The 27,142-nt window shown below is 41.1% G+C and overlaps 1 protein-coding gene across 3 annotated transcripts in view; it reads left to right on the forward strand.

Annotated features, from left to right (window-relative positions):
- The window catches only part of CDH11 (cadherin 11), a 166,022-nt gene that overhangs the window by 108,645 nt on the left and 30,235 nt on the right, over positions 1 to 27,142 (forward strand). For all 3 annotated transcript variants that reach the window (XM_055145228.1, XM_055145229.1, XM_055145230.1), the window contains exons 3-8: positions 1 to 416; positions 6,566 to 6,860; positions 10,842 to 10,961; positions 13,831 to 13,998; positions 18,504 to 18,691; positions 26,534 to 26,787. In XM_055145228.1, coding sequence (XP_055001203.1) covers positions 189 to 416; positions 6,566 to 6,860; positions 10,842 to 10,961; positions 13,831 to 13,998; positions 18,504 to 18,691; positions 26,534 to 26,787 — 1,253 coding nt within the window. In that variant the 5' untranslated portion in view covers positions 1 to 188. The remainder of the gene's footprint in view (positions 417 to 6,565; positions 6,861 to 10,841; positions 10,962 to 13,830; positions 13,999 to 18,503; positions 18,692 to 26,533; positions 26,788 to 27,142) is intronic.

Genomic DNA, 27,142 nt, shown 5'->3' on the forward strand with positions numbered 1-27,142 from the left:
AAGCCGAGTGGGGAAACGGGCAGCCCGGACGTGATGCGCTCAGCCAGGAGAGACGGTGCACGCCAAGAGAGGTCTGCGTGACGCGTCGGGAGGCCACCGATCCGACAGGCGGCGCCCCCCCGTGGGGTGGAAGGGGTGACAGCTGCCTTCTCTCTCTCTCTCTCCTGTGCCTACCACGTAACCAAAAAATGAAGGAGAACTATTGTTTACAAGCCGCCCTGGTGTGTCTGGGCGTGCTGTGCCACAGCCAGGCCTTCACCACGGAGCGGCGGAGCCACCTGCGACCCTCGTTCCACGGGCACCATGAGAAGGGCAAGGAAGGGCAGGTGCTGCAGCGCTCCAAGAGAGGCTGGGTCTGGAACCAGTTCTTTGTCATCGAGGAGTACACCGGGCCCGACCCTGTGCTGGTGGGCAGGGTAAGGCTGCTGCTATTCGCTATCTCTACCCAACCCTAGCCACACCTCCGGGAGCAGGGATAACCCATGGCAAACCCACAGAAAAGATAGCCAGGGATATGGCACCATGGTTGAGCACTGGCCTTGTGCATGCGAGGCCCAAGGATGGATCCCCGGGACTGCAAATACATAAAAAAAAAAAATAAATAAATAAACCGAGGCGGGAAAACTCCATACTTTGGCCATTCTGGAAAAAAATTGCAGAGCTGCTAAAACCTTTGTTCATCCATCCTCCCAACCTTGTTATCCTTTTTTTAATGCATGTACTTATCCATGTGAAGAAAACTGTTGTTGGGGCTGGAGTGATAGCACAGCATGTAAGGCATTTGCCTTGCACGTGGCCAACCCTGGTTTGATTCCCAGCATCCCATATGGTCCCCAGAACACCTCCAGAAGTAATTCCTGAGTGCATGAGCCAGGAGTAATCCCTGAGCACTTGCCGGGTGTGACCCAAAAGGAAAAAAAAAACGAAAAAAATTGTTTTCCATTTACTGTTGCCCTATAGAAGTTCCATTTTTAAGGGAAATGGAATTTACCAATAAACTGAAATAACTTTTAGAGATATCTCTGCTTTCCCACCAGAGGGTATTTTCCCTTCCACACCATAACCCCGACCTCGATGTCCCTCTTTTATGTTCTCCTAATCTTCTGCCCTCTTCAAAGTCATCACCATCCTGTTTGTATTTGCACACTTCTCTGTCTCCTGCAGTAGAACCCCAAACAACTTGCCCTGTGGAGCATTGTCACCCCAGTGTTCCCAGCCCAGACTGAGTCCATGTGGAGAATCTCTGTAAATATTTCATACATGAGTGGCTGTGTTTTGAGAATAAGTGGGGTCTTAAGTGGCTTAAGAATGGCAAAAAGCATTTGGGAGGGCTTGAGCACTCTGGCACTATTCTCCATATCCTCCTTTCCAAACAAGGTGGAAGGAAAAGCACACCTGAAACCCTGAGTGCCTGTGATTATTTATGGTAAAGCAGAGGATAGGCAGAGGATACTGTTATTATATGGGTGTGCAGATAGTAAAGGAGTCATGTGTCCATATGCAGAAGGATTGAAAACCTACCACATGCAGGAGCAGAGCAAGAAAATGGAAGGGCAGAATAGGCTAAAACAACCCTTGGCTGCAAGAATTCAGACATTAATGGAAAACAGATGTGAAGCTATGAAAACAAATGCAAGCATGGATACAGACACACAAATACACAAAAATGAGAAGCGGGTTAATAAAAAAACGCATTACAAAGTTATTGGAATTTACAAGGGGGACATTGGGAGGAATGAAGAAAACTAAAAATTAAAACTAAAATAGACATTTTTGAGCCACAGAGATAAAACAAGGGATCAGATGTCTGCTTTGCCCGTGACCCATCTGGTTCAATCCTCATCATGGCAGATGATCCTCTGAGCACTGCAAGGACTGATCCCTGAGCTAAGAGCTAGGAGTAAGTTCTGAGCACTTACAGGTGTGACTCACAACACCAAATATAAATAAATAACCGTGACCTGAAATATAATCAAGGGTTATACAGTGAAGGACGAAAGAGGCGAGTCCAATGGAGAGGTGCTAAGATCTGGGTCTCAGAGATTCGGAGAAAGTTCTCATAGTTGTTCATCAAGCTGAGAGCTGCATTGCAGAGTTGTGTAATTGACTTCTCAGGAGGAGGTGCCTCTTAATATCCCACTCCTACTGTCCAAGGTGGGGGACGCATCTCTTCGAAGAGATGCACCAAAGGAATTTTACTTATCCCCTGAATGGGAAGAGCATACCCAAAATAGAAGTAGACTTGGGAAATGGAACACAGAGAAACAAATTGGCATGTAGAAACCTCTACACTGAGAAGATGGGCTCCATGCCCAGAAAGGAAGAAGGAACTTCAGCCAGGGCAGGGGCTGTGCAGCTTGAACAATGTGGGGAGCTGTGCATGAATTGTTCTGAGAAAATAGAACCTCTGCCTTGGGGACTTTCTCAGCAGTGGGGAGCAGTGTGTGTGTGTGTGTGCTAGTGACAGGGATTGCAGAAGAGACGAGAGTGGGGAGCAATTTCAGCCTCTCTCTGGAACAAGCAGTTGTCATGCCTACAGAACGGGAGAATAGGGAAAGCAGAGAAGGAAAGTGTGAGGAATTTTTTAATCTAGGCCCCTGAAAAGGAGTCACATAGCAGTTTGGGGTCGGGGTTAAAGAAGGAAAATGGCCGGATTCCATGGGACTCCCTTGAGAGATAATGCTGCTACCCAGTTCCCCATAATTAGGGCAAGATGATAGATATACATGGCTTGATCACCAAGAAACTTTGAGTTTACAACTTTCAAGGTTGAGCACCCTAGATGCTCTGGTTAAAAAATAAAATAAAATAAACACATACTGGAATTTGGCAAAGCCAGGGCCTTCAGCTGTCTGGTAGGAAATGCAGAGCGTGTCATACACAGGGGGACCCAGCAGTCAATGTACTTAGTACTGGGCTGTGTATGCCTCAGCCCTGGGTCCCTTGATTGCTTTGAATGGTTTCCCAGACTCCTTTTGGTGTAGAAACTAATTAATGTCATCAGTCGCACTGGTCATCGTGTGCGAGGAAAAATGAAAGCAATTGCTATGCAACTTTCAGGCTGAAAACAAAGACGCAGATATCAGGAGTAGTCTGTTTTTCAAAGGTTTCATTGATCTCATTGATCATGAAATAAAATCTATTCAGTTTCCCTAGAGTGCCCCAAATTTATGTGTGATAAAGGTTCTCATTGAAGAAACTTGTATAAGTTTGCAGAAATTCTGTTTGTGGGGTGAGGGGGGTGGGGCATTATTTAGCTTCACATTTTACTCACAAAAAGTATTAACCTTCATTTTTGTGATAACACAGTTTATTATAAATAACTTGGAAAGCAAGTATGTTATTGTTGTGTTTTGGGTTTTGACTTTTTCTTTTTTTTCTTAATTTGTTTTTATTGAATCACATGAGCTACAGTTACAAAACTTTCATGTTTGAGTTTTAGTCATACAATGATCAAACACCCATCCCTCCACCAGTGTACATTTTCCACTGCCAATGTACCCAGTATTCCCCTCTTCCCAACACTCCCCCTACCTCTATGGCAGACAATTTCCCGCATATTCTCTCTTTACTTTTGGGCATTATGGTTTGCAATATAGATACTCAAGGCCATCACATTTGGTCTTTTACTTTCAGTACACCTCTCCTATCCCAAATGAGTCCCTCCACCATCATTGACATAGTGATCTCTTCTCTATTCTAGCTGCTTTCTCCTCCAGCTTTTGAGACAGGCTTCCAACTATTGTCCTTTTATCTACTGATGTCCTGGGACATCAGTCTCATGTCAGTTTGTATTCCACAAATGAGTTAAGTCATTCTATGTCTGTCCCTCTCTTTCTGACTCATTTCACTTAGAACAATACTCTGCATGACCATGCACTTATAAGCAAATTTCATGACTTCATCTTTCCTAACACCTGCATAGTATTCCATTATGTCGATGTACCAAAGATTTTTTAACGAATCATCATTCTCAGGCACTTGGGTTGTTTCCAGATTCTAGCTATTGTGAACAGTGCTGCAATGAACATACAGGTGCAGATGTCATTTCTATTGTGCCTTTTTGCACCCTCAGGTTATATTCCCAGAAGTGGTATTGTGGGGTCATGTGGAAGCTCAACCTCTAGTTTTTGAAGGAATGCCCATATTGTTTTCCAAAAATGGTGGCCCATTCAGCATTCCCACCAACAATGAAGGAGAGTCCCTTTCTTCCCACATCCATGACAAACTGCATTCTGGACTAAAACAAGATGGTCTAACTTGTACCCTGAGCTGAAATATTTATTGTTTCACTGCATCTCTGTAAATTTTATTGGATATTTTTGGGAAAATTGGATCTTAAAAAATGTAATATGCTTTTTCTTGCTTTGTGACTCTGGGCAAGATCTAAACCTTGTTTCCTGATAATGAATAATGAATAATAAGATATGACTTGTATCATTCCTAACAATCAACTCAAATGACAATAATAAGTGTTATAAGTGTAATTTGACTAAAGTTTTATGCTTTCAGGTAAGTCTTATCATGTAGTGGGTATACGTAGGCCTTTTAAAGGTCACTCTTGAAACTGAATGCAAGTGGTGGAAGTGATACTTATCTTTTTCCGAAAAGGGCATAATGAGGGCAGGAGAACTCAGAATAAAAGGAAAGAAGAAAAGTGCCTGCCATAGAGACAGACTGATAGGATTTGGCAGGTGGCGGGGGGTGGGGAGGTGACTGAGGACATTGGTGGTAGGAAATGTACACTGGCAGAGAGATGGGTGATAGAACATTGTATTACTGAAATCCAACCATGAACAGCTTTGTAACTGTGTACTCACAGTGATTCAGTTAAAAAATAAAGTTAGAAGAAAGCTCGGGGTTGGAGCAATAGCACAGCGTACAGGATGTCTGCCTTGTGCATGGCTGACCACGGTTAGACCCCCAGCATCCTATATGGTCCCCTGAGCACCACCAGGGGTAATTCTTGGGTGCTGAGCTAGGAGTGACCCCTATGCATCGCCGGGCATGATCCAAAAACGCAAAAAAGAAAGAAAGAAAGAAAGAAAGAAAGAAAGAAAGAAAGAAAGAAAGAAAGAAAGAAAGAAAGAAAGAAAGAAAGAAAGAAAGAAAGAAAGAGAGAAAGAAAGAGAGAAAGAAAGAAAGAAAGAGAGAGAGAGAGAGAGAGAGAAGAAAGAAAGAAAGAAAGAAAGAAAGAAAGAAAGAAAGAAAGAAAGAAAGAAAGAAAGAAAGAAAGAAAGAAAGAAAGAAAGAAAGAAAGAGAGAGAGAAAGAAAGAAGAAAGCTGCAGAAAGAAAGAAGAAAGCTGCAGAAAGAGGGACTGGACAAGAACGGAGGGCGAGGAAGTTAGTGCTGCAGTAAACTGTGGATCTAGGGAGAGGTCCATGTGTGGTGAAATGGTACAGAGTCAAAGCAGAATGCACAGTGTGGCTGAGAAGGCAATGTGGGTGATTATTTGGTCTTGCAAAGTCTGGATTGAGGCCAGGACCTTAGTTTCTTTGGAATTTGTCAGAAGGAAAACCTAAGGATGTTTAAGTTGTTGTCTATAGTCTAAGCAACTGCACTTATATCAGCCGGGTGTGTGCACCCCATGCTTCCAATTATGTATGATGGGAGGGAAGCTTTTTCTAGACAGACCATCACCCTAGAGCTTCCTTCTACCCCACATGCAATTCAACAGGTCTTCTAGAAAGATCTGAAATAGGAATTATTGATGGTGACAAAAGCCAAAAAACAACCTTGAGTCTTTAGGAAGAGGCCTGCTAATGAGAGCAGTAATATGCATTACCTTGTCCACACCCACACGGTGGACAAGGCAAATCTATATGTACAGTGTGGAAGTTGTCTGTTAAAGGAAAACAAAAGTGAATTGTGCTATGTACCTTAGGGCGCTTCATTGCTTAAGAATTAGCTGGAGGGTTGGAGAGGTGGGACAACAGGTTGGGGCAATAGCTTTGCATGCAACTGCCCTGGGTTCCATCCCCTGCATCCCATCTGGTCCTCAAATCATGGCCAGATCTGCACACATTCCTGAGTGCAGAGCCAGGAGTAATCCCGGAGCATACCCCTGAGCACTGCTGTGTGTGACCCAAAATGAAAAAGCTGGGATGCTGGTGTTTCTGGATATTCTTGCATCTGTAGAGAACTAGGCTTAGAATATTTTCAAGAAACTTATACTAAGGTTTGTCTCTGGGCTGGAGACATGAAAGAACAGAATATTGAACAGAGAAGAATTGCTGCATACATGTTTTTTCTTTATTCTTATAATCTGCAATATTCCTTTCAAAAATTGATCAATATTATGTCTATATTTTATATTTTCACATATATGTGGGGAAAGTTGAAGTCAAGCACCAACTTTAGAATTAAAAAAAAAATTTGCATTCCTGGCTTTATTGTTCTGTGACCTCAGACAAGATAATAACCTTCTCGAAAATGTCATTTCTTTATGGTTGTGTGTGTGTATGCACAAGTGTGTGTGTAGTGTTTGCATTCAGCTTTTTTACTGCATACAACACCCTTGCATCCCCTCATGGATTTACAAATCTTGGTTTCTTTTTCCCTAGCTTCATTCCGATATCGACTCTGGTGATGGGAACATTAAATACATTCTCTCAGGTGAAGGAGCCGGAACCATTTTTGTGATTGACGACAAATCAGGGAACATCCATGCCACCAAGACATTGGACCGAGAGGAGAGAGCCCAGTACACGCTGATGGCTCAGGCAGTGGACAGGGACACCAACCGGCCACTAGAGCCACCATCAGAATTCATCGTCAAGGTCCAGGACATTAATGACAACCCTCCTGAGTTCTTGCATGAGACATATCATGCCAACGTGCCAGAGAGGTCTAACGTGGGTGTGTATAGCTGGGGAGGTCTGCTCTGCCTTCAGTCTCTGTTGGGGAGAGGGTGGCTTGGTGCCTAGTCTCCCAGGTCTGGAAGTAGAATGTGTCCTGTGTTTTCAATGGCCAACTAGCAAACAAAAGCATTTCTTATGTGTAGATGAAGTCTCAAATATTTCAAAAGAACTTGAGGATTTATTTATTTATTTTTTTGGTTTTTGGGTCACACCCGGAGATGCACAGGGGTTACTCCTGGCTCTTCACTCAGGAATTACCCCTGGTGGTGCTCAGGGGACCATATGGGATGCTGGGATTAGAACCGGGGTCGGCCGAGTGCAAGGCAAACGCCCTACCCGCTGTGCTATCGCTCCAGCCCTGAACTTGAGGATTTAAAATCGACCTTATGAAACATGAGGAGGGATGGAGGAGTGGGAATACATTGACTAAATCCAGGTAATCCTAGCTTTGTTGCTTATTGACTTTGAACCAGTCTGTTATCTTAGCCAAAATTTCCTCCTCTGTAAGATGTAAGTAACAATTTCTAGTGTTTGGGCTTAGAAATAATATGCAATCCATCACTAGGCCATGTGGATACTCAGTTAGCAGAGTGGTGATATTTGTTACATGGAGGCACTGCCCTAATTAATGATTTACATGCACCATTGCATTTCATTTTGCAATGATTTGTCTTTGCAATGAGGTAAGTCCTATTTGACATATTTTGCAGATGGGAAACCCAAGCCAGAAGCAGATTAACTAATTTACCTAAGGTCATCTGAGCTATTAAGCAGATCCGGAGAGCACTCTTAGCCATGATACTGTGTCACCATCTATTAAAATAATTCAGCAGTAGGCATGACTTTTCATTCTTTATAGAGACACACGGGATTGGTGAAATAATTTTCTCAAGATTTCTTCAAATAGCTAACTTCTGCTAGCAGAAGCCTTTACTTGGAATTTTCTAGAGTTTAAGAAACTTGTTTTGGGACCTGGAGTGATACCACAACAGGAAGGGCGTTTGCCTTGCATGAGGCTGACCCGAATTTGATTCCTGGCATCCCATATGGTCCCCCAAGCACCGCCAGAAGTAATTCCTGAGTGCAGAGCCAAGAGTGACCCCTGAGCATTGCCAGGTGTGACCCCAAAAGCAAAATAAAATAAAGAAAGAAACTTGGTTTTTGAGTGTTTTTGGTTTGAGGCCACATCTGGTAATTCTCAGGACTTAATCCTGGCTCTATGTTTAGGAATAACTCCTGGAGGGCTCTGGGGACCATATGGGATGCTGGGGATTGAACCTGGCTCTGCCATGTGCAAGACAAGCACCCTACCCACTGTAACTATCCCTCCATCCCTGAAACTTGCTTTTTATAGAAAAATTTGTCTTTCAAATAGTGAGCAGGCATTTTTTTTTATTAAAAATGAGTATAATTATATGCATCAGAGATTTAAAGTTCAGGAAATTTAAGAATCATCAATGTCAGGACACCCATTTTGCAGATGAGAAGGCCAAGTGCCAAGAATGGGAATCAACCTGCTCATGGGTTAGAGGCAGAAGTGGTGCGAGAGTCACAAGTTTTCACTTTTTATAGAGTCTCTGAAGCTAAACACAGTCTCATAGGTATAGTTGAGCTCTGCTTATATTTCTTATAATTCAGACAAAACCATTTATTGCCTCTTCTCTTTCTAGTCCCTGCTTAATTTTGTATCTTTTGATATTTGATTGAAATTTTTTCATGAGAAACAGTGAACATCAAATAAATCCATATATAGTCTCAGACACTGAATCAAGAAAGACAGGGGTTGTTACCCACAGGGCTACTTCAGATGGATTTCAAACTTCCCCATCATTTGGAACTTTTATAAAATAACATCTAGACTTTGTTGTTGTTGTCATTGTTATTGTCACACTTAGAGGTGCTCAAGGCTTACTCCTGGCTCTACACTCAAGAGTAACTGCTAGCAATGCATGGGGGGACACACAGATTGCCAGGGATAGAACCCAGGTCCTCTGTGTGCAGGGGAAATGTGCTACCTGCTGTACTATTGCTCCTTCCCCATAGCATGTAGAATTTCTATTACCATTTTTTTGAGTACTGGATTGGAATCAAGCCCAGTCTTGGACTACACAATTCTTATATCGTTCACAGTTTTCTAGGATGAGTGTTATGCCAAACAGAAATAAATACCAAAAGCCATAAGGCATTTAATGGAGTTCTAGTAGTAATCGAAGCAAAGAAAGTTAATTACTTCCATAGCTATTACATGATGGTAGATAAGATATCCTATTTTCCTTTGTATGCCTCTAGAATAGTGTCTGTTTATTTAAGAAGAATTTTTGGAAAAAAAACTGTCAAATAGAGCTAGAGCAATAATACAGAAATAGGGCATTTCCCTTGCACATAGTCAACCCAGGTTCAAACCCTTGCAACAAATACCATCTTGGGGCGCAGCTAAAGTGAGCACAGAGCCAGGACTAGGTCTGGGGCACCACTGCACATGGCCTAAAAACCAAAAGAAAAAAAAACGTACAAGATGATGACTTATAGAAGAGAGTTTAGAAAAATATGAGAGCTTTCTTTTGCCACATGCAAATCACTGATAATCCTTGTATGTAATTAAAGGATTGTCAAAAGCTCCCATGCACCCACAAGGTTGTCAGTGATTTGCAGGGTGCGGAAAAAAAGCTCTCAAGCACTACAGAAAGAACTTTGGTTTGGTTGGTGGCTGCTACTGGATGGGACTCCCAGCTCTGGTAGTGACCCACTTTGCAAAATACATTGCAAATCTTCATACCTCTTACTCTTATTGCTTCACACGTACAGGACAGGTAACCAAAGCTGGGCAGAGAGATTGTTGGCCAACACAAGGAATATATCCCCAACAGTACTTGGAAGTTTTCGAAAAGGAATTCTCTAGTGGAATTCTCACCCTCCAGCCATCTCTCCTCCAGTTCTGGAGCCCAACATGCTCTGCCCATAGATAACTGTAGCAGCAAAGTACAGAGCTTTCTTTTTGAGAGAAAAATGAGAATCTCATCTTCCTTCAATTCCCAGATGTCTTTGCATTCTGACCCACAAGTGCACGCCCTCGAGCTCACCAGCTGTCTGCTGCTGGTTTCTGCTATTTGACTACCAGACCCTACAGAGGTGGGAAGATGCAATTTTCATGCCAGTAGGGAACAACATTCTGTACAATATTTATAGCCATAAATTAATTAAAATGTAGTATTAGCAGCCATTTTATTACAAGCAAAGCAACAATAAAATGATGTATTTATTGCTCTGCTACAGATGGAAGAGTGCACTCTGTCCTTTCACGAAAAGCAATTCATCATTAATTACCCTTTATTATACTCTTTGGGAAGATTTTTATTTAATTATTTGATACACTGAACATTCCCATTGCATGGTCTTAGAATGCTTTTGCAACAAAGCTTATGTTATTATTTAACTGCCAAACACAGCAGGACGTACTCTGTTTGCAAAGCGTTCACTTCCAGGGTTGGGGGTGGTATCCCAGCAGAGCTGGGGGCCTCTCTCCTTGAGATGAGCTGGAACTGCAAGCTGATGGTCAGTGCTTTAGCTCAGTAATGAGGTGTCCTGGGCTCCGCAGTGCTGGGGGCCACCAAGACCACCCCACTGGTACTCAGGTCACCTAGTCTATTCTGCCAGGACTGGGGAACCAACAGGGCTAACCTACCAGTGCTGGGGTTCGTGGAACTGCTGAGGATCAACCCTTTGAGATAATCTCCTGAGCCTGAGCAAGTTTACATTAAAAATATGGGTATAAGGATAGAAGGGAGGGAAGGAAGAAGGAAGAATGGAAGAAAGAAGAAAGTGAGAAGGAACGGCATTTATTTAACATTTCAACACAGCAATATGCTGAATCATTATGGGGTTCTCCTCTATTTTTAATTTTGGGGTAAAACTATTTAAAGTAGAATCCCATCCAAAGAACTGAGTGTGTGTGGCTAATTCACTTTCTTTCACTTTTAAGGGACGTCAGTGATCCAGGTGACAGCATCAGATGCAGACGATCCCACCTATGGGAACAGCGCCAAGTTAGTATACAGCATCCTGGAAGGACAGCCTTACTTCTCAGTGGAAGCACAGACAGGTACTACACAATGTCTTTGTGACTTGTGACACTGAGGAAAGAAGGCAACCAGGCGTGCTCACTATACCCCTTTGATTCTCAGTGTTCCCAAATATAAAGGAGTGCCACCTGGCAGAGGGCTTGCGAGCCTCGACACTAAGTAGGCATCTGGCATGCAGCCAGTTGCCATTGAATTTAATGAGAAAATTCTATTTACTATGGACATTTAACCATATATTATTATTTCTGCCTGTACCTCATTATGTTGCCATACATATAGAATATTAAATGAAAAGTCTTAAAGCTCAACCTAAGCTTAGAAATTTATTTTGACTCTTCATTTTTTTTTAATCTTAAATTTTAACTCTGGATCTAAATGGAAAAAGATATATAGGACTGATAGGAACAGGTAGCTCCTGAAGCCTGAGAGGACTGGTAGGAGTAGGTGTCAGTGGTCAAGAATGGCTGGGCTGACCTCTAGACTCCCGGCAGGCGTCTACATTCAGAATGAAGGCTCACTACACTTTACAGAAACCAAAGTGCAAACAAGAGAGGAAGTAGAAGGGACATCCAAAGCAAAATACTTCTCTTTTGTAAAGCCAAATTTGATTCTAAAAATCCTTTATTAGGACAGATGCTAAAATCCCATGAAACTACCATCCACAATTTTATCCCCAAATACCCATGTTTTCTATGTTTTACCCCCCCCATTAGTGATGTTTACAAATTATTCCTTATACCTAAATTTTATTTATTATCTATATTTTATGTATTTCTCTAATAGGAAGCATCTTTTATGCTTTCTTTATCTTCATATAGTTACATATACATGATGTTGATATATGTTTATAGACACACTTGTAGGTTTACAGGTAGTCTGCCAAGGAGGTAGTTAGACTGGATAGCAGATACAACTTCCACTTTTTTTGAATATCACTTCCACTTCAGTTAATCATGTATTTTATCCACTTTGCTTCACATCACAAGTTATTGTGGATCTATGTTCTTTGACTTGACAAATACATTGCCTCTTAGCCTTCCCAGATTACCCAAGCATAAATGTGAGATTTCATCTTGTCTTGTAATAACACTAATGGCAGAGTTCTACTTGTAACATTGTCTATTTCAAGGACTCCCTGCTACAAACCTCCATCTAGAATCCACAAAGTTATTTAATGGGGAAATAAGGCTCAGGTTGTTCAAGGGTATTACCGAGCAGTGCAGAAGCACCAGAAGTGGAACAAGGGCTTAATGTTTCCTCCATGCTCTATTTCCAGTATAAATGTTGCTATTTCTATAGAAAATAGAGCTTGAACATTACTTCCAAGAGACTGGAGTGCACATGGTTTTTATACACAGTATAAAATTCAGGGACTGCAGAGAACTCGATACTTCATTTATTTATTTGAGACACAGTTGGTAGTAGATAGTGCTTACTTAGTATTGTGCATATATTTTACCTATTTGGCTCACTCTTCTAAAATTTAATCCTAGCACTTTTATATATTGCACGACACCTAATTTCTATGGTTTCTTTAGAAAATGTTTCTTTAGATTAGCATGCAATAGTTTCTTCTGACAGTCCCAAAAGTTTGAGTTTGGTCATGCATTAAACAGAGCTGCTTATTACACTACACCTGATAATGCCCAGGGGCCACGTGGTGGTGGGGGAACAAAGGGGACAAATAGGCATGTGCCCTAGCCTCTGGGCTTTCTCTCAGATACAACATACTCATTATTCTTGGTTTGCAGAGTAGTCATGCTCTGGTAATGTCTTTTCTTTACTTGAGTGAATAACCTACAATGGAGATGTTACTGGTGCCCACTTGAGCAAATGGATGAACAAGGGGATGAGAGTGCTACAGTGTTACAGAAAAATTTGAGGAGTTTGTTGAGCATGACTTTGTATCGAAAAGGGTTCAATAGTTTTAGACTAGTGACTGAAAACTGTAAGTCAGTTGATTCCATGTAACTTGCAGATGGCACTATCATTCAGATGAGATGTTTTCCCCCACTCTTCCCCCTTTCTGTGAAGTATGGTGCAGATACAGAAAAGAGGATAAAACAAATGCATAAAACAGAGCTGCTTATTGCCACCAGCAGGCAGAGAGAAGGATTACTACTAGCACCTCAGTACTCTCTTCCTATCCCCACAGATTGACACTGTCCTGTGGTTTTGGTATTTGCATCCTTCCTTTTCCTTAGAGTTTACCATTTAAGTAAGTGTTTGAGATGTAAATACTATGCCTTGAGCATTTGGTTTGTTTTCAGTTTGGGGCTATTGTTAAGTTAGGCTACTTTGTACTGCATTTATTTTGGTATGTGTTTAGAGCCCAGCAAGCTACCAAGAATATCCCAACCACAGGCAGAGCCTGGCAAGCTCCACATGGCATATTCAATATGCCAAATACAGTAACAATAACGGGTCTCATTCCCTTTCCCCTGACCCTGAAAGAGCGTTCATTAGGGCACCATTTGGAAGAATGAGTAAGGAGAAGCTGCTAAAATCTCAGGGCTGGGACAAATGGAGAAGTTACTGGCGCCACTTGAACAAATCGATGAACAAGGGGTAACAGTGATACAGTCATATATGCATTATCCATGTTGTCCTTGCATGGGGCCCTAAGTTTTTAAATCTGAACGATTTTCAGTGCTATCTCTGAGAACAGTGGGCTCATTATTTGAATTTCTGCTGCAGTATGTATAACATATACCATCTTAATGGCATATTAAATCTTATATGATACTCCGTGTGTGGTGCTCTTTATTAATTACCAGAAGGTAGAAACTTCTGGAAGAACTGCTACCTTATTAGTTTGCTTCCCTACGCCAAATTTTGTCGTTGTTGTTATAAATGAGTATCTATAATGTTTCTTCCTTATCTGACCAGGCATCATCAGAACTGCCCTTCCCAACATGGACAGGGAAGCCAAGGAGGAGTACCACGTAGTGATCCAGGCCAAGGACATGGGTGGACACATGGGTGGACTCTCAGGGACAACCAAAGTGACGATCACACTTACTGATGTCAATGACAACCCACCAAAGTTTCCACAGAGTAAGTAGGTGGGCGTGGCTTTCACTTTGCAATGCTGCTATGTCAAGCTCTCTCTTCTCTGACACTTTCCTTGTTACTGAGATTTCAACAATAAATCTAGAGAACTGCAGGTGTATTTTTTGTATATAATTTTTGCAAAACACTCAAAACAAGACAGTAGTAACAAAAATGTTGGCAGTAACATTGTGCCCTTAAACATACAAACATTTACAATCTTGTAAACCAATGTTTCTTTAAAGAAAAAGAGCAACACTTAAGATGGAGAACAAAGAAGAGATGCTAAAAGTCCTATGACTCTACAAACAGAAAATCAATTTTGTTCAGTCTTTTACTAGATCCTAGTGAGACAGTCTAGTAATTAAATAACCTTTTGTCTCAGCAGTCTCATTTATAACCTGGAAATCAGAGTACCTGAATCAGCTTTGCAACAAAGTACCCAAAACTTCTGTGGTCTGAGACAATAACAATCATTATTTTTTTGTCATGATTCCACAAATTAGGAAAAACTTTGAGAAAGTAGCATCTCTGTTTCCACAGATTCAACTAGGAATAGTTTAAAAGAGACTTGAGAAGTCACTTCCAGAATGACTTCCTCACATGACTGATAAGTTGGATTTTGCCATTCATTCCTCTCTTTGCAAATTTCTTCATGGATTGTATTGGATATGTACTGAAAGCAAGAGCTTCACCCAAACTGCATTGTCTTTTGTGACTTGTACTTGGAAATCACATAGCATCATTTCCACTACAGTCATGAAACTGCCTGAAATTTAAGTTGAACTCTGCTAGATCCCATCTTTCTAAGGAAGAACTACCTAAGTCATGTTGAAGGAAATCATGTAAGAGGGGGAGGTATTATTTGGGGTATTTGTTAAAAAACACGGTCTTCACTAAGATCTAATTACTCAGATGTTTTTAGAGCTTATTGAGGTAGTGCAAAATCTTACAATGATACCTGATGTAATCTGTCAACACATGTTAACTATTATTATTATCTTTGGGATTATGGTCCTTCTATAGCATCCATAGAACTAATGAGAAAAATTAGAGAAGAAATTATTTTCAAAGTCTATCATTTTTTTTCTTTTTGGGTCACACTCAGCAATGCACAGGGGTTACTCCTGGCTCTACACTCAGGAATTATTCCTGGCAGTGCTTAGGGGACCATATGGGATGCTAGGAATCGAACCTGGGTCAGTCTTGCACAAGGCAAACGCCCTACCCACTGTGCTATCACTCCAGCCCCAAAGTCTATCATTATATTGGGACTCTAGCTTAGTGGTAGAACACTTGCCTTGAATGTGATACCATGAATTTAATCCTCAGAACTATAAAAACAGGTGAGATAATTATTAATGATTAGAATTAAAACAACTACCATACTCTAATGACTAGATGCAGCTATTACAAATCTCTAAAAGAGCCTATATTTTACAGCTAACTAGATTCCACAAAAGTAGTAATAAGAGAATACAACAAAGCCAGAATTTGAACATAGGTATGCTTATGTATGTATAGTTAGAGACACAAATAAAGTATAATCCTAATAGTTTGCACATTTTTTTTTAAGTTAGAAGAGTAACTATTCCACCTTGCAAGTTTATTTCCAGACAAATGACACTTTGCTCATTAGTAATCAAGGACGGCAAACAAAGATGTCCCCAGGAAGAGGCGCCATGATCACAGAAAGTGATATAAAGACAACAATCCAAACCATGGGGACATTCTAATAGAGACCCATGAGGCGACAACTGCTTTTACCAGGTCCAAAAGAAAGGCTGCTTTCCTGTTCAGGCACAGAATCAACAACTCCAAATTAGTTGTCTCACGTGATGCTAAAATACTCATACTCCATTGTTCACACTATGATTTACCTAGTATGGAAGATAGAGAAAGGCAAGTGGAATTCTTAACAGGAACTATTAATGCCCTTGCTCATACAGAACCACAGAGTAAAGTTATGCTGTGATAGACACAGTTTCTTACCCCTCAATTCAATTGAAACTTGGGGTAAACAAATTTATAGCAGGTTTTTTCCCTAAATCTTCATGTAAATGGGTAACTATTCAGAGACTCCAACTTCCCACCTGCCCTTAATATAAACAACACGGTGTAATCTTGTTGGCTATAGATTCAAACTGAAAGTATTCCCAGTCAAATGCTGTAAGTACTCATAAAAATAGAGTACTAGAATCATTAAAAAACTAAAATAACTCAAGCTTAAGTAATTTGCCCAAGACTCTCAGTATAGAGGCAAGGTTTCCACAATTTGTTTCTCTATGATTTATCACACTGAATTTTTTGAGGGGCCACAGCCAGCGATTACTCCTGGAGTTACTCCTTGGGTTACTGCTGGCTCTTCACTCAGGAATTACTCCTGGTGGTGCTTGGGGAACCGTATCGAATGCCGAGGATTGAGCCCTGGTCAGCTGCATGAAAGGCAAATGCCCTCCCCAATGTACTATCCCTCCAGCCCCACACAGAACTTTTTAACGTGAAAATTCAGGTTGAGGAGATAGCTCAATAAGTAGAGAGTATATGTCTAGAATATACAATTTCTGAGTTTAGTCCCAAACTCTACATGACCCCCAGTATGACCAGAGTGACAGAACTTGGTTGAGATTAGCCCCTATTAAAAATAAAAAAAAAAACAGCATTGTAAATCATGGTACCTAATTAAAAACTGGAAGGAAAATAAGAGAAAAAATGGTCAATTTTTTAACACATAAAAATGCAAATAAGACCAGGCTGGAGAGGTAGTACAGAGGGTAGCATGCTTGTCTTGCCTGCAGCCCATCTGGGTTCATTCCTCAGTATTCCATACAGTTTCCTCAGCCTGGTCAGGGGGGACCCCTGAGCTCAGATTCAGAAGTAAACTCTAAGAATTCTGGGGACCCAAACCAAAATAACTTCAAATCTGGCTTGCCTACTCAAAACCTTCCAACGACTTCACCCCAAGTTGAAGCAAAGGCTAAAGTCTTTTCCATCACTTACAGGGCCCTTTTCACTACCAAGTTGGGCTCCTTATCTCCTCACAGAAAGCAGCATCCTTGCTTTCTCTTCTCTTCCCAGGGTTCTGGATGTACTCATCAAATTTCCATCTCAGGGATTTGGCCATGTTCTATTACCTTTGTCCTCATTCCCCCCCCCCCCCCATAGTCGTGTGATCTCTTAATCAGTTTCCTCTGAGAATTCAGATGTCTTTTCCTAAGAACTGGACTCTCTGACCACTCTGTTAAATGCAATCTCTTTCTCTCTCCTTCTTACCAGCACCCATCTAACACAAACATACATCTTTACCCTCCTACTCCTCCTATACCAATACATCCCATACATTCGGACACACTCATGCTCTTGTCCTTATTGCATAATCCCATCCTCTCAGACACATGTTTATGCATATACTGCATCCCACCCATACGCATATGCTTCCACATACTCATGCACTATTTCATTACTTTCTCCACACCGCCCCCACAACCATACCCTCAGTTCTTTATCTTCTTCCTACAAGGACATGAAGAAGAGTACGTGTACTTTTCTTCACTTAAGATGCCATCACTGTCATCACTGTCAGTGTCATCCTATTCATCGATTTGCTTGAGCGGGCACCAGTAATGTCTCCATTGTGAGACTTGTTGTTACTGTTCTTGGCATATTGAATATTGCCAGGCTCTGCAGTGCGGGCCAGATACTCTCGGTAGCTTTCCTGGTTCTCTGAGAGGGGCAGAGGAATCCAACCCTGGTCAGCCATGTGCAAGGCAAACATCCTACCTGCTGTGCTAAAGAGATTAGTAGGATACCATATTAAGAGAGAAATTTTAATGGTTTATTTTACAGCTGAGTATCTAGGAAACAGAGATTTATGTGGCATGGGTTTGGTGTCCAGTAAATAATAAATACATATACATTGTAGGGCTATACTGAGGAAAATATTTTCAGATAAGGTAATGCTTGAAATGAAGAAGAGAATCAAATATACATTAGGAACCTCAATGATGTTCAAATGATCAAATGGGATGGTTTCCATTTGATTTTGAAATAGTTATGGAAAGGGAAGATTTTAAAATCAAAAAGGGATTTTCTCTTGTCTATTTTTCTGAGCACCTGGCTATGCCATACATATCCGTGGAATTAATTTATGAACATCCTGAAGATATGAGGAAAAAGTTTTCATTACTTAAATATATACAGATAAACATAGTCCTCCTTCATTTCCCAATGGCAAGTATAAATAAGCACTGTTTTCCTTTGTCACATGTGTGGGGAGACCTGACTTTCTTACCCCTGGTTCCTAAATCGTTTCATCATCATTTGTAGAACATATTTCCTTGACAAGAGGCCATGTGGGATCCTCCTCCCCTCCATTCATTTCTTTCATGTTTTCAATCATTAGAAAGTTCCATTTCAACCCCTTTGAGAAATGTATTGGGATGCAATGCCATCTCAAATTGTACAGCTGCCAAATAAAAGGGAAAATAAAAATAGATATTTTCTTCTTCCAGGCGTATACCAGATGTCTGTGTCGGAAGCAGCTGTCCCTGGGGAAGAAGTAGGAAGAGTGAAGGCGAAAGACCCAGACATTGGCGAGAACGGTTTAGTCTCATACAACATAGTGGATGGAGACGGCATGGAATTGTTTGAAATCACGACAGACTATGAAACCCAGGAAGGTGTGGTGAAGTTGAAAAAGGTGAGTTAGGGTTAGAAGTCAGATCTGCCAGGGGTGAGCGTTGTTTTGCCAAGGCAACACTGTAGGAAAGGAATATTAAGAAAAATAAGAATACGGACCTCTGGGGGTGGACCTAACTTTGCTTTTGAGCAATGAGCTCAGAGCTAAAAGACATAACAGTATTTCTAAGAGAGCTGAGAAACGGGCTAATAATGCTGACCTGGCAGTGCTAATTAGTTCTTATTAACAGGGCACAGTTTTCTCCTGGAAGGAGAAATAGATCTGATAGATCAAGACTGGGACAAAGTTTCCTTGAGTGTGTGTGACGCCTCCCCCTTTGACACAGCCAAACTGAATCCGTTAATTAGGGCTCTTCAGAACTTTTCCTCTCTCAGCTATCCGAGGATCCGAAGATCCACTTCATTGCTGGATCCTTTGAAACTTGAGCCAAACTTTCCCATGACTGTCTTTTAAAAATAAACTTGACATTAATGCACATTCCTCCATGTCAACTAGGCTATAGCTAAAAAAGTTAGTGCTGGAATGAATTCACCATGAAGAGTTGTTTGTTCCTGCCTTGTTTTAAAAATCTAACACTAATGCTAAATATTGACCTGAGCCTTTTAATGACAGTTCTTTATTTTTCACTGCATCACTGTATCACTGTCGTCCTGTTGCTCATTGATTTGCTCAAGTGGGCACCAGTGACATCTCCAGTCATCCCTGTCACATCCAAGGTCAGGGGAACGAAGCCCATTATTGTTACTCTTTTTGGCATATCAAATATGCCACATTTTTCACACATTATTTTTCCACACATATAAAATAGAGAGCATTATACCACTGGGTAATGATACTAATTTTGGAGTAGCACTGTAGCACTGTAGTCCCATCGTTCATCAATTTGCTCGAGCAGGCACCAATAACGTTTCCATTGTTACAAGACTTGTTACAACAAGTCTCACAATTTGGGAGTAAAAGGTGCAATTTGGGCCATGTTCTGCAGTGTTCAGAAGCTATTTCTGGTTCTATTCCTGGTGGTGCTAGGGAACTATATGTAGTACCCCGGATTTGAACCAGGCTCACCTTATATAAGCTCATGTCTTAACCCTGTACTGTCTGTCCAGCCCATGATAACACAATATACAATGAGACTGCTGCTCAGTGATATGGAATATATGAGGGTTAGGGTATAACCACAATACATGAAGCGATTGGTGCTAAACAGATGAGACAGCTTTACACTGTGAATAGCAAGCAATTCACAGATGTGAATTCAAACCTTGAGTATTCATTTTGGGGATGTTGAGGCACACCTGATGGTTCTAAGCAACCATTCCTGGTGAGGCATAGGGAACCATATGAGGTGCCAGGGGTCAAATTCTGGCTGGTCACATGCAAGCAAGTGCCATATCCACTGTACTATTTCACTGGCCCTAAACCTAAGTTTTCTAGAACAACTTTTCCCTCAAGACAGTTTGGAACCAGATGAGCTAGAAAATTTCTATAAAGGAAAACCTATAGGATTCAGTTTCATGTTAAGAAACAGTTTTAGAAAAATATGTTTTCTAAGGGGAAAAAATGAAAAAGATTTTACCACTTGAGAAATCAACACTTCTCCATCCTCAAAGTGGATGGAGCATTGAATCTGAATTGGATGATGGGTTACCCTGGTTTTAATCAAGCATTCATTTTTAGTTTAGCTTTTTAGCAAAAATATTAAGTTCCTGGATGTGATGGAAAAGATTAGACTGTAACACTGATTAAAAATAAATAATTTGAAAAGTAAGTAAAGAAGCCAGGGTCTGGAATAGAGGCTGGAGTGGAGTGGGGAAGACAGAATGGAATGGGGGATTCTTTCTGTACAGGGAGCAGGAGAGAAGTTCTCCAGATGCTGACTTTTCACAATATTTGAAAGCATTGTTGTTGACTATGGGTAATATTCCAGAAATAGAATAAGCAGAAGATTGGAAAGACCCTATTGTTAAAGGATGTAGAAGTTGGGGTGAACTTTGGACACTTGGGAAGTGAACCTTAGTGACAATACAATGTGGCCAAGAAAGTGAGATCAGGGCTAGAGCAACAATACAGCTGGTAAGGCATTTGCCTTGCACATGGTTGGCCCAGGTTCAATCCCCAGCACCCCATATGGTCCTCTGAGCACTGTGAGGAGGAATTCTTGAGAATTAAGTCCTGGGCACTACCAGGTATGGCCCCAAACAAACAAAAACAACAACAACAACAACAACAAAAGAGAAGTGCGATCACTAGACACAAAAGAATGCTGTAATTCTTCCCTCTGGTTTCTCCTCTGGAAAAGTCTCTGTGAATTACATATAGCACAGAGCTGTCAACTTACCTCATTAATTAATATTACTGTCCCTCTCACTTGACACTGACATATGAGCACTGACATCAGCAATTCCTGCCTCCCATGTTTTGCTATTGCAATAATTGGGTAGTTGGTTATGCTAAGGTTGTCACCTGTTTTCAGTGTATTCAGGGAATAAACACACACCCTGTGTCTCTAAAATCCTGAAATATTTAAATCACTCCACTAAACTCACACATTGTAAATGAGCTCTCTGCATATGATTAATTTGCACTTTCCTCCCCAGTTTGGTGTGTTGATGCTAAGCAAAGAAATAATCTCCTATACACCACTGATGTTTGGGTTCAAAACAAAGTGAGATGTTAAAAAAAAAAAGGTTAAAAAAAACCCCTCATTTCCTTAACCATATAGTACAAAATTCTAAATGTTCACCAGAAAATCTATTGAGGAGTGACTGAACAGAGTCAATTGATGAATTCATTTGGAAATCTGTTCATAAGAGTTAATGCTATAAAAAAGTAGCAGGTCTCATAAAAATAAATCTCTTAAAATATTATTTGAGTGACATGGAGAAATAGCACAAAGAACTAAGCACATGCAAAGCATAGGAGAGAGAGGCTTGGGCTCAATTCCCAATAATCCAGGGTCCCCTGAGCACTGCTGAAAGCAGCCCTGAGCACCATCAAGTGTGACCCCAGAGCAAAACGAAACAGTATTATATTTACATTGGTTTCTTTTTTTTTTTCATTTTTAAATTGATTCACCTGGTTTTCCACGGAAAGCTATTGATGTATTATTTGGTAGGCAGCTTTCAGTTAGAAGTGGGGCATCTAAATGTGAAGAGACAGTGTCCTGGTGACTGGCAGCTCTCAATGTAGCAAGAAGGTCAAGTGAAAAGGCACTGAAAGTGGGTTATCTGAGCTTAAAGACCCTTACTGGCATTTTAAGGAAGACAACTGGTGGTGGCACGGGTTGTTCTGTGTACTCCAGAATGTGCACCAGCATCCCTGGTCTTTCCGCCCAAGGTGATAGAAGCACACACCCTAAACTATCATGCCAGCTGTGACTGTAGCACTGTCGCACTGTCGTCCCATTGCTCATCAATTTGCTCAAGTGAGCACCAGGAATGTCTCCATTGTGAGACTTGTTGTTACTGTTTTTGGCATATTGTAGCACAGCGGGTAGGGCATTTGCCTTGCACATGGCTGACCCGGGTTCGATTCTTCCATCCCTCTCTGAGAGCCCGGCTAGATACCAAGTGTATCCCGCCTGCACGGCAGAGCCAGCTGTGACAAATCTTAGAAATGTAGCTTGATTTCTCCAAGTAATTAGAGCAAAATCAACTCAAATTAAGTGTGAGAATGCCAGAAGATGGACATGAATGACTTCTTATAGTGGGGTAGTACTTGAGCGAGTCTTGCTAGCTAAGAAGGAACTGACCACATACGTCAGGAAAGGGAGTTGAGGGAAAAAGAACTCATGGGAAGGACTTGCCTTTAAGAAAGTTCAGAACATGTTCCATTTCAAGGGGTCCAAGAGGCACACAATGGGTGCAGTTGAAAATAATTGTTGGCATTCAAGGGGTGCAAGTAACAAAGAACAGAATATAGAAGTGCTGAACGTGAAGAATTTGAAAGGTACTTAGGAAGAAGAGTAGCTCATTGAATAGCTTAGGAAGCAATAAATAATTCGTGAATACTGACTACTGTGTCAGACACAAGCCTCAGTTATATTAATAAGAGAGAGAAAGAGAGAGAATGGGGAGAGTGAGAGAGAGAACTTATTTGCAAGATATTTAAAGAATTTGCTCTATGTGTCAGATCAAGAAAAACAAGGGCAATGTAAAGAAGAAACTTGGGTTGGGGGAGAGGGCTTGTTAGACCTGAGGAAGAAAATGAGACTTAGGCATTGCAAAACCATGGACCTAGAAGGACGCCCCCACCCCACCCCCCCATTTGTGGATAGAGATCCAGCAGTTTCTGAATGTTTTAAACCAAATAAATTCTTTGTAAAGCACTATGAAAGCAGCATTAGAATTCAATAGGAATATTTGTACTTTAATAAAGCTAGTTTAAGTCTGATTATTTCTTTATATTCTTTGTCCACATGTATATAGCTGTGGACATATGAACATTTAATACAATCATAGGATGATCTGATTTGTTAACTTAATGTCACATCATAAACATTTTACATGCTGTTATACAATATATATAATCATTTTTAATGACTACCTAATATCCCATCATATGGGTGGACCATTATTTCCTTAATAAAACCTCACAGTTGGATTTGTTGTTTGGGGTGTGTGTTTCCCCCTGATTAGATATAACCCTCTGTTATATATAACAAACATTATGCATTTTTGAATATTGTTTGTTTCTGTTTTCTGTTGAATTAATCCCTCAGGGAGAATTTTCAGAGGTGGGATTAAGAAAGTAGAGGGTATTAAGATTTTTATGGCTTATGTGGTGTGTTGCCTCATTTAGCTTTATTTCAACTACTCATAACATGGATATAAATGTTCTCCTGGGAAACTGCTTTAACATCTTTTTTGAAGGAGTAAATTGACGATACATATTTTAATGCTCCCCATCCATCAGCACTGTGCCCTGCTCAGTCAAAATGATCAGTGCACATGATCACTAGATATAATATTATTCCTCAGCTTTCAGAACGAGAAGGTCAAGAAATATCTATAATCAGTGAAGTCTATTGGAAGGACTTCACTGTATCATTGTATCACTGTCACCCCTTTGCTCTTTGATTTGCTTGAGTGGGCACCAATAATGTCTCCATCCTGAGAATTGATGTTACTGTTTTTGGCATATCAAATATGCCATGGGGACTTGCCAGGCTCTACTGTGTGGGCAAGATACTCTTGGTAGCTTGCCGGGCTCTCCAAGAGGGGAGGAGGAATCGAAAACCAGGGTCAACCACATGCAAGGAAAATGCCCTACCCATTGTGCTATTGCTCCAGCCCCTAGAAGAAAAATTAAGGAAGTTTAGGAAAATTAGGGAAGTGAAATATGTTTTCGCAGTTGACAAATTCATGACCCAATGATGTTATAAAATCTGAGACTAAGAAAAGCATTCTATACTATGTTTGTGAAGCTCTCAGGGTCCAGAGAGATTGCACAGCAGGAGAGGGTACTTGCTTTGCACATGGTTGGCCTCGGTTTGATCCCTGGAATCCCTGCGTACCACCAGGCATAATTCCTGAGTGCAGAGCCAGAAGTAACCCTGGAGTATCACTGGGAATGGCCTCAACACAAAGTAAAAAACCAAACAACAAATGTTTGTGAAGACCTGGAGAGTTTTGTATGGGCTCTGAAAGGCATCGAGCTGTAGTATGACTGCTTTAGTCTTGGGATACATGGGGATTTCCAGTGGGAATCTGGTTCTAGTTCATTAGGCCTATGTTTTAAAATGTTCCTGCTCTCAGACCATCACTAGATAAGAAAAGTTCTCCCTGCCTGGTCTCACAGCAATTGCATTCCCATTGCTTATTCTGTCTACTAACTGTAGAGAAGTTTGAGGAATGGGAGCCATCTCAGACCTTCAATCTATAAATAACATTCCTTTCTGCTGCTCAGCAATGCAGCGAAGGATACAGCACTGCTGAGTCCCAGAATAAGGGAGCATCTGGAAGCAGATTTAGGTTCAGGCAAAGGATGTAAGTGGTCTCTAACTCTTAGATGGAGAAGCAAGGTGATTTTTAAAATGTCTCAAAGAGGTTGAAGATGTGTAACCTTCTTGAAACTGGAATAATCCTTACTTTGGAATTTGGTGGAATTAGGTCAGAACCAAGACCTATAATTATATGTTCTTTCAGAGTAAATTTTTGCCAGGCAGATGATAACCACACGGCAAGCAGATGCTTGCCTTAAAAGACCCAACTCTTTCCAAACATTTGTAGTTCAGCATCTTCCAGTATGCTAAGTAGAAAGTTCTGTTACTTCTCTGCTGCAGCTTTCCTGTTCCCTCTTTACTGATGGATCGCTGCACCACCTCCCATTCAGAATTAAGGAACGTCTGCCATGTATTTCCCCATAATGGCAGACATTCAGAGACTGCTTCTCTACTTTTTCATATCTGTGTAAGCATTCGTATAGTTTTTCAATGTTTTGCTTTGGGCCTATACTCTTAAAAACATACCTGCATTGATTTTAGTCTGAAACAATTTTATTGTCATTGTCCCTTGCCATAAATAGCAGGTAACCTGAACATGAATGCCAGCCACCTAAGGTGAGGTGATTATATTTAAGCTAGTTGTATTATGGTACCTCAAAAGGGAGTTAGGAAACCTAACAGATATAGTGAAAGTTAACACAGTAATCAGATGTCCTCTTTGACTTCTGAAGTGACATCACTGGAAAAGAAGCAATTGTATTAACCAGAAAATCAATACTATTCAACAAACCCACCCGGCAAAATTATCCACAATCCACCAAAAGTCATTATACTGACCACTGCTCATAAGGGTTCCAGATCTGGGGGGCTGTTATATAGTAAGAAACTTTTACAATGAGAGTAACAGGGGTTGGGAGGTAGCATGGAAGTTAGGGTATCTGAGCCCAGTTTTGATTCCCAGTACCATCTGCTTCTCTAAATACCAGTGGGGCCTTGGAGAGCCCAAACACCACTAGAGAAGCCCAGGTAACCCCCAGCATTTCAGGGCTCACAGCATAGCATGGCATTTTCAGACCCCTGCACCAAACTACTCGCCAAGTTGGTAAAGGTTTGCTGGTGAAGCCCCCTGAGCCTCCTGACCACCACCTGGAAGGACCCCAAGTAAAATAAAATTTAAACTAAATTTAATCACAGTGGGTAGGGCGTTTGCCTTGCACTTGGCCGACCAGGGTTTGATTCCTCTGTCCCTCTCAGAGAGCCTGGCACGCTATGGAGAGTATCCTGCCCACGTGGCAGAGCCTGGCAAGCTACCCATGGCGTATTCGATATGCCAAAATCAGTAACAAGTCTCACAATGGAGATGTTACTGGTGCTCACTCGAGCAAATCAATGAACAACAGTGCTATAGCGCTACAGTGCTATTTTTTTTTTATTATAAAATGGGACTGAAAGTGTTACGTATGGGGGAGCATTCAGGTAACAATACATGTTTCCCCTTTGGCTGATATTCAATAGTATTTTTTTTTAATCACAAACATTCTTAGTACTTGGTAGAAGAAATTTTTATAGTGCTTTATTTTTGTAGTGCTTTCAGTTTCTTTGATTATTTTTAGCGACTGATTCAGACAGTGTTGTTAAACAAAGTAAAAGTTGTCTTAAGTATTGTGACCTTCTGCATCTGTCATGCTCTTTGAATTACCCAGTCTAACACATTTCTCATTACATCAATCGGTTTGTCTGATTTTCTGACCAAATGGCTCAGGTAATTGGATATTGAGTAGACACTGATTTTTTTCTCTTTGTGCAACTATTCACTCTGACCTATAAAACAATCAGGCCTTTCTCTCCCATTATTCTTTCAAGGAATTCGTTGTCAATCTTCTCTTCCTTCTTGCCAGCCCGTAGACTTTGAAACCAAACGAGCATACAGCTTGAAGGTTGAGGCAGCCAACGTGCACATCGACCCGAAGTTCATCAGCAATGGGCCTTTCAAGGACACTGTCACAGTCAAGATTGCAGTCGAAGATGCTGATGAGCCCCCCATGTTCTTGGCCCCAAGTTACATCCATGAAGTCCAAGAAAATGCAGCTGCTGGCACTGTGGTTGGAAGAGTGCATGCCAAAGATCCTGATGCTGCCAACAGCCCAATAAGGTACAGACAGATTTATCTTAAAAGCTTGAATGGGGGATTGTTGGGAGGCAAGACATTTTAGGAAAGCCCTGCAAGAACCACATCCTTCAGTTTCTAAAAAGGGGGTAAGATGATCTGGTTCAATGCAAGGTAAACAAGAGTAAGACACAGGGGACTTGGAGTTCCAAGTCCATCTCTGCCACTACCTTTTCGGGTAGTTTGTTTAAGCTACATATTTTATCTCTGGAACCTAGCTTTCAGTGTTTACTAGGTGAGATAATGCTAATTTAAAGCTGCCTTCCTTAGGGCCTCTGGATGAACTAATTTCTTTTTTAAAGTGTGAAATAATCATGGTACTTATAATTTATTGAACACT

Source organism: Sorex araneus, chromosome 8 (genome assembly GCF_027595985.1).
Source record: "Sorex araneus isolate mSorAra2 chromosome 8, mSorAra2.pri, whole genome shotgun sequence".
Classification (NCBI taxonomy): Eukaryota; Metazoa; Chordata; class Mammalia; order Eulipotyphla; family Soricidae; genus Sorex; species Sorex araneus.